At 38.8% G+C, this 8,434-nt stretch overlaps 1 protein-coding gene across 1 annotated transcript in view; it reads right to left on the reverse strand.

The window, feature by feature from the left end:
- LOC122799370 (proline dehydrogenase 1, mitochondrial-like) overlaps nucleotides 1-8,434 on the reverse strand; it is a 972,876-nt gene that overhangs the window by 64,352 nt on the left and 900,090 nt on the right. The window contains exon 13 of the mRNA XM_044068377.1: nucleotides 4,524-4,612. Coding sequence (XP_043924312.1) covers nucleotides 4,524-4,612 — 89 coding nt within the window. The remainder of the gene's footprint in view (nucleotides 1-4,523; nucleotides 4,613-8,434) is intronic.

The raw sequence follows: 8,434 nt of genomic DNA on the forward strand, positions 1-8,434 counted from the left end.
GAGTTAGTTGCAAGCTGCTCCCATAAAATCATTGCTTGCCTGCATAGAGGATAAGAATGTGTTCCCCCTTGTTTGTTGATGTACCACATAACAGTTGTGTTGTCTGTTAGAATCAACACCTGCCCTGGAAGAAGTAACTCCTTGAAAGCCTTTAATGCAAACTGGACTGCTAACATCTCCTTCATGTTGATATGTAGATGCTGTAGTCTGGCAGGCCACTTGTCTTGTATCCACTTTCCATTTAGATGAGCTCCCCAAGCAATGTCCGAGGCATCTGTCGTTAAAATCTGACTGGTCACAGAGAGTCCCTTGTTTAGGTGACATTCCTGAGCCCACCACAAAATTCTTTTTGAATGCAAGGTATTATTTGAATGACAGTGTCCAAATCCTGGCAGTGCTGTGTCCATACATTTTGAGATACCATTGCAGCTTCCTCATATGCAGTTTGGCATTGGGAAGCACCAGAATACAAGATGCCATGAACCCTAAGGCTTGAAGGACTGTCCTTGCAGTCAGCCCGGACTGAAGAGATAGTTGATGGAAGTAACTGGAAAGATTCTTTTGTTTGTCCGGGGTTAAAAAGGCCATCTGGACTGCTGTATTCAGTCTCACACCCAGAAAGCACATGTCTTGAGAGGGTACTAGACTGGACTTTATTTCGTTCACAGAATACCCTAGGCATCTTAGCACTGCTATGACATATTCCAAATGCTGTAGAAGGTCTTTCTTTTCTTGAGCCAGAATCAGGCAGTCGTCCAAGTAAGGATAGATTTGAATTCCTTTTAGCCTGAAGTAAGCTATCACTGGAGCCAGAACCTTTGTGAATACTCAGATAAGCCAAAGGGCAATGCAGAGAACTGATAATGAGAATTTCCAGCTCGAAATAGATACTTTCTGCAACTTAGTCTTATAGGCACATGAAGGTAAGCTTCCTTGAGATCTAAAGTTACCATCCAGTGATCTTTGCCCAGCAGAGGTAAAAGCTGTTGTAACGTCAACATTTTGAACTTGGGAATGTCCAGATAAGTGTTGAGGATAGATAAATCCAAAATTGGTCTCCACGTGTTCCCCTTCTTTGGTACTAGGAACAGAATAAAATCCTAGGCCCCTTTCTGGTACAGGGACTGGCTGAATGGCCCCTATTTGGAGTAACAGAGAAATTTGCCTGTGAGCCTCTTTCCTTTGTGTAGGAGGAACATCTGGCATGCCTTTGAAAGAGGGCAAGGTATGGAAATAAAACCTGTAACCGTGGTGAATGATATCCAAAACCCATCTGTCTTGAGTAATTAAATTCCAATTTTCTTTGAAAAGAGACAGTCTTCCTCCCAAAGGAGCTGCCAGACGAGAATGTACTGGCAGCTGAAAAGGCAGGTCATTGGGTCTGTTTACGAAAGGATTGACCCCTGCCCTCACCAGGAGTCTGAGCAGGTGAACTCCCTGTTCTAGGCCTAAAAGAACCTTGAGCTCTGCCCCTACCACGTCTAGACCTACCCCTAGACTGGGAATCATAAGCAGGATATGTCCATCCCTTAGTAGGCCAATTTCTGCTAAACTTCGGAGGTTGCACCTGCAAAAAATCTTTAACAGTCTGCATAGACTTAGCCTTGTCCTCCATTTTCTTTAAAACTGCTTCCACAGGCGAACCAAACAACACATCAGACTGTAAAGGAGCATCCAAAATCCTTGTCTTAACATGCTCAGCTAAATTCTGATCCCTCAACCAGGCGTGCCTGCGAAAAAGAGAACCAGTGGCAGCCACCCTCGAGGAGGCCTGCACAGCATCAAAACCACATTGCAATGAATGCTTACCCACTTGTTCAGACACATGAACTAAATCCTGCAACTCTTTACACTCAATACCTTCAGCATCCACCTTAGATTTCAATTGTGAAAGGAGATAATTTTGATATTTTAGCATGTGAAACTGACAATTCAACGCCCTCATGGCTAAAGTGGAAGAAGTATACACTTTCTTTCCCCATCTATCCAAAGCCCTTGCCTCTTTATCAGGAGGAACAGGATTTTTAACAACAGAGGCCTTAACACCTTTAGGCCCCTGAGAAACAGTTTCCGGGTCTGCCCTAGGACTCTTAAAAGATACTTATGAGCTTCAGGCACCCTATAGTACCTATCAGGTTTAACAGGGCAGGAGGCAAAGAATCAGGGTTCAGGGAAGCCTCTGCAAAAACATCTTCCACCACATTCAAAACAGGAGGTATAGCTAAGGGCCTATGCTGGGGTAAAAACAGGAATTCCCTAAGCCTCTTCCTGGAATCAGAGAAATCTTGGCCTTCCCATTTAAAATGCTCCCTCATGGAATGCAGAGTCTCTGAAAATGAAAAATCCTCAGGAGGAGAAGCTGAAGGAGTGGAATCATCCACATCCGAATCAGAATAAGGAGGATACTCCTGCAAGTCTTCAGTCGAAGACTCAGAAGCCTCTGAACACTGCTCAAAACTCTCAAACTCAGGCTCTACCCTAGGCCTCTTATCAGGAGGGGGCATAGAACCTCTAATCATAGTAATCAAATCCTCTGCCATTTTAAGCATATGTTTCTTAGGCACAGAACCTGAAGTGCTAGGAGAAACCCCCACTGAAGCTAAACCTGGCCTGCCTCTCAAAGAAGTCTTGGAAACAGAAGGAGAAGCTCTAACCACCTTAGGAAGAGAGGGAAGAACAGCTACCTGAGAAGCCCCCTCAGCCTGGCCTACCTCCTGAGAGGGCACATCCTGCAACAGTAAAGTCTCTGCCTGCTGAGACTCCAAAGAAACTCCGGGCAAAACCTCCGGCTCCACTGAGCCTTCTAAAGAACCGACGTCCGGGACTGCCGGTTCTGCAACTCTAGGCTTTGCTGCTTTGTCCTTGCGCTTTTTGGACGAAGCGGGCGTTGGAGCATCCGACGGCATTTTATAATTCCCAAACACTAACCTGGCACAGTCTAACCTTCTCTTAATAGTGCGTTTGTTAAATCTAGCACAAGAGCGGCATCCAACAACGAGGCCCTAAACAAGGTATACACAAAGTATGGTAATCCCTATGAGGTATCTGTTTCCCACAAGAAATACAGTTATTCACTTTTTCTGACATCCGGTTAAATACTGAGGCAAGAAAAAACCAAAATGTTCCCCAACGGGGTACTTAGCCAACTTTGATTCGGTCTGAAACTCCGACTTCAGAAAATTTCAGAACGCCAACCTGCACTCGCAAAACTGCTTCTGCATCGGACCATGCGGCAAAAAAGACTGAGGATATGACGTCGGTCATGTGCATTAGTACCCTGACGTCCTGACATCAGTCTAATGTGCCTTGACCGACGTCAGCCATATACTTTGGTATTCGGGCCGACTGGACAGCGGACTACCCAATGGTTAGGACTGCAGCAATGTGGAATGAAGAACATCAGTACAAACCAAGATTCAATTACTGCTGGTAAGATAACCCTGCAAGGCACTAACGGAGACTGTAAAATATAGAATCTTGAGAATCCAATGTTCAGATCTCTGTCCTCCAGCCATGCAATGTGCATCTCATCTAAGAGTAGCTGGTACTTGTCATAGCCCAAGTCAGCAGTACAAATTTACCATACATTCTTAAGGACATCCATAACAATAACAAAAGATGCACGATTCTCCTCTCTTAAAATGTTACCCCTGTGACAGAATAATTGTATCATACACACAAGCAAACAGAATTAATTATACAAACACTGGCAAATCACAAACCACTCTTAAAAGGCACTCCAGCAAAAAAGTCAGAAATCTGAATCTCAGAACACTTTACACTTCTAGTAGTATGCTTCAACAATGTAAGCAAGTGCATGAACCTTAAAAATTTGAGAGAGATGCTGTACTAATTAACAATTGGAGATTAAGGCTTATTTTTCCACACTATTAACTTCAGTAGAGAACCCTCATGCTGAAAAAAACAGCTTTTATCAAACACTTTGTCATTTTTCAAGAGAGACCTAGAGTACATTATAAAACATGTCAGACAAAGATTGCTGTAGCCATAGACTATTTGAGTACATAACTTTATTCAAAATATTTCCTAAAAAGAATATGAATGCAGAGCTGGAAGAGCTGTTGTCTCTTTAAGGAACTGGCTGAAGAACCTGATATTTTTAGCACCAAGGGACTGGTTTATCCATGCATGTTTTACTTATGCAACTAGTACCAGCACCCCACCACCATGCCAGGTTGCATTCCATTACCACTTAAAGAAATAAAAAGTGGAACCAGTAACTTTTATAATCAAACCAGTTACTGTGAGGACAGGGACAAGGATGTGTTTTCTGTAGCATATACCTTGTCTGCATTTGAATGCAGTCAGACAGCTATGATAAATGTAGATGTCCGTATCCCCCCAAAAAATGTGCTCAAGTTTTTTTTTTCAAAATGACAAAGTAAACAGTTTCAATAAAAATGTTAAATATCCAGTATACCACAGACTGCCTAACTTCACTATCATGTAGAAATAATTTTAACAAAATAAATTTGATAAACGTAAGTAAGTCTTTTTCATACCTAAAGAGAAGCTGATCTGGTCACACATGCCAAGTAATTGCCCAAAGTATACTTTATTGTCTTGAGGATGAATTCCAAGCTCAAACATTCTGCAAAAACAGAGCAGTGTTAATTATTAGAAGAGTTATCTGTAAAAGAATGGTCAAATAACAGGTATATAAAAAATAACAAAATCCCTTAGAGCATAACTCAAACATTTAGTTACACAGCAGTAAAAGTATAGATATATCAGTAATCCCACACAGTTCATAAATCAAACACCCAGTTTCATGGCAGAAAACTGAAGTAAAGATGTATGAAATATTCATCGGAAGGTCACACTAAGAGTAAATCATAACATCTGGCTTACCTACCTTATGTGGTCGTCTAGTCTTTCACAGACAAGAGTTTTTTTTTTTTTTATCAATTGTGCTCATCTCCTCATTTACTGGAAAAGCTCACCCAGACTCTGCCACAACTTACTTTGAGGGAAAGGTTAGTTATTTTTTTTTTTTTTTTTGGGGGGGGGGGTTGTAAGTTGTATTGCTTTATTGCCCTCTTCTATTTTGTATATTGTGATTTATTTTCTTTACACTGTGTTTTACTTATATTCTGCTTTTAAATGCATATTTAAACTAGGAAAGACATCACAGCTGTGTCTCTTGTGAGTCACACAGAAATTAGAACAGGTCAATTAAGGTTAATTACCTGTGAACTGAGGGTGGATCTATGATCTAAACCTTCTATTAAAGGAGTAAAATAAAGCATTACTGGAAAAGTTTACCCAAACTCTGCCACAACTTGCTGTGAGGGAAAGGTTGGTTTGTTTTTGTTTTCTTGTATTTTGTATTGATTTATTGCCTTCTTGAGTTTTGCTGGATGGTAGCCATGCCAATAGGTCCAGGTAGCTTGTGTGTACAGCTGCCCAGAGATGGCAGCTTTAATGAGGAGTGTCACATCCCTCAGGAACACGTGTGATTTACTGAGATCTTCTGTGCTGCACACAATCTTCAGCACTACTGCAAAAAGCGATGGTTATATTGGATTTCCTCATTTAGCCCTGACACTTATATGTCCAAGTTTTATTAAACAGACACTTAATTGTGTTCACTATTTCTGATATAGCTGCAAAGCTATAACAGTATAAAAAGACATTAAATTAAATGGCCATTTTATTATCACCATATCTGTTATTCTTCTGTTCCATATTATTGCCCTTATTATTCTTCTTCCTAGGCAGCCATTGTGATGCAGCGGTTAGTGTTGTCGCCTCACAGCAAGAGGTTCTCCAGTTCGATCCTCGGCTGGGGTGCCTTCTGTGTGGAGTCTGCATGTCCTTCCTGTGGTTGTGTGGGTTTCTTCTGGGTGCTCCAGTTTCCTCCCACATCCCAAAGACATGCTGTAGGTGGATTGGACACTTTAACCTGGCCCTAGGTGTGAGTGTGTGCATGCGTGTGCCTTCTGTGGAAGGTTGGGCAACTCGACACTGTGAAACTCCACTGCTAATCATGAGCAGACAGGTGATCCGCTGTGGTGACCCCTAACTGGGAAAATCCAAAAGAAGAAGAAGATTGCTTCTTCTTAGGAGAGGACAAATATTAGTAGAAAGTACTAAAGAACAATGTATGCAAGTCATCTGTAGGAAAAGTATCAGGCTTCTTCCCATGCTGGATGATACAAGGATGTACCTTAGGCATCATTTACTTGACATGTTCTGGACAATATTGCCCTCTGTTACGTGCAAGACTTCCTGCACAATCATACAGGGTGCAGCTTTCCTACATGTCATTTTTTTTTTTTTTTTTTTTGCTTATGACCGGGGACAAACTTTCTTTCTGCTACCACATATTTCTTATTTAACAAGTTCATTAATTCCAGGTTAATTTTTTCCTGGTAAACATGTATACCTTGCTTATTCTCACTCATTTAAAAGAAAGCCACAGGCATTGTGAACATCTTAAGTAAGAAAGACAATGACCCAAAGAGAAGAATCTTTGTCCTGCTTCAAGAAATCTAGCAACTGTTAATGGGAAGACTGATGCTACTCTATGCAATAAACAGAAAAAGGACTATTAAAACATAGTACTTCCCTGAGAAGCAGGTATCATTTTAATAATCTTAGGAGGGCTTTCCAATCTAAAATTAGCTTCCTGACCATTAGCTCAAGGCAGAAATGTCATCTGACTCTTAAGGTACATAGCCATATCTGCTTCTCATACTAATATCCTGGTCAATGTCCTATGCAAATATTTTCAGCCTGGCCATATAACCCCCTAGTAAATCTATTTATCAATACTTTCCTTAGCACTTATGCCTTTCCATCTGACTAATTCACATTTAGAAGTTCAAGCTTTAATTTCAGTTTTACCTATCTCCTACTAAAAGGTATCCCTTTGAAGAGACAAGAGACTGAGGCAGGTTCCCTTGTTTCTTTAAAGCCTGCAATTTTTATCAGTTCTCACCCCGAACATATTTATTTACTCCAAAGCAAATGGGATTTTTCCTAGCTTTGCAAGAGGGCTACAGATATTTTCCTTGACTCTCTCTAATTTCAGATATGTATTTCTCCCCAAATCATTTTCTTTTTTTTTTCAAAACAGGTTTATTGTTTTAACATATAAGAGAAATATCATAACAATTTTATACAAGTAATTAAAAATAGGTATTATTATAATATTCAACAAAACAACTAAAGTATTTACAAAGACACCCACTACAATCAGATCAATTAATTAAACTAAAATACCATGCTATTGAAATTAAAATTTTTTTAACAAATTTTGTAAATTATCCCATACAATAAAATAAGATGTTTTTCTATTTGTTCTAGTCCTAATTGTGTTTATTTCCATATGGCACACTATATTCATAACATTTTTAAATTCATTGAACGAAGGAGGTGTATCTGAAATCCAATTTCTAGTTATTATTTTCCTAGCCACTGCTAGAATAGACCATAACAAGGGAAGCTTAACCTTTTAACACTTTGAGGTACAGGTGTGTTGAATAATATAAGAGATTTAGAAATAATGAAATTATCTGTAAAAGAGCCTGCAAAAATTCATTAATTGACTTCCAGTATTCTTTCAATTTTATACAGTCATAAAACATATGAGCCCAGTCAGCATTAATTTCTACATTACATCTCTTACATAGATTATCTTTATTATTTATTTTATTCATCATCAAAGGTGTATAAAAGATCTATGTAAAATTTCCATGTATAAAGTCTCCAGACAATGGAAGACATAGTTCTATAAGCAGATTCCAATATATATTGTTTATCTTGTTGATTTGGTGGGTCCCCATTAATAGAAGTGAAATAATTCCAGTATGAATCTGCACTGTAAAAAGTTTCTTGTCTGATAACTTTATGTATGTATGAAAGTTTACCTTTATCAGAAACTTTATGTTGTAAATTTAATATCAAGTAATCAATCAGTGTTGGAATAGATTCTTTAACAGTTATAGACATTAAATCTATTTTATTAATGAGATGTTGTCTAAAGGTCTGAACCTCTAACCAGCAAGTTTCTCTTAGATCAAATTCTTGTTTTAAGAAATCTAGATTTTTAACTTTATTATCAGATATCAACTGATACCAGTACTTTATATCATTATCTATAGCTAAATGAGTTCCTTCAGAAGTAGATGACAAAAGCATACCCTGAGTATACATTATAGGAAATACAATAAAATTCCATTCCCTATACTTAGGGTGCATGAATATAAAGTTACAATAACAAATAATAATATTTAATGGGTAACAAACCATATGTTTAGGTGTAATAGGTGAAGTACAAAATTCCTTTAGTAACTATAACATGGAGTTATTTACAATCATATTTTTATGTGTTAAGGAGATTTTCATGAAGTGTATACTAATTAGCTCCCAATAATCTTTCCATTTTGTGACATATGACTGATCTATT

This window comes from Protopterus annectens, chromosome 4.part0, assembly GCF_019279795.1.
Source record: "Protopterus annectens isolate FY-2018-M chromosome 4.part0, PAN1.0, whole genome shotgun sequence".
NCBI classification, from domain to species: Eukaryota; Metazoa; Chordata; order Ceratodontiformes; family Protopteridae; genus Protopterus; species Protopterus annectens.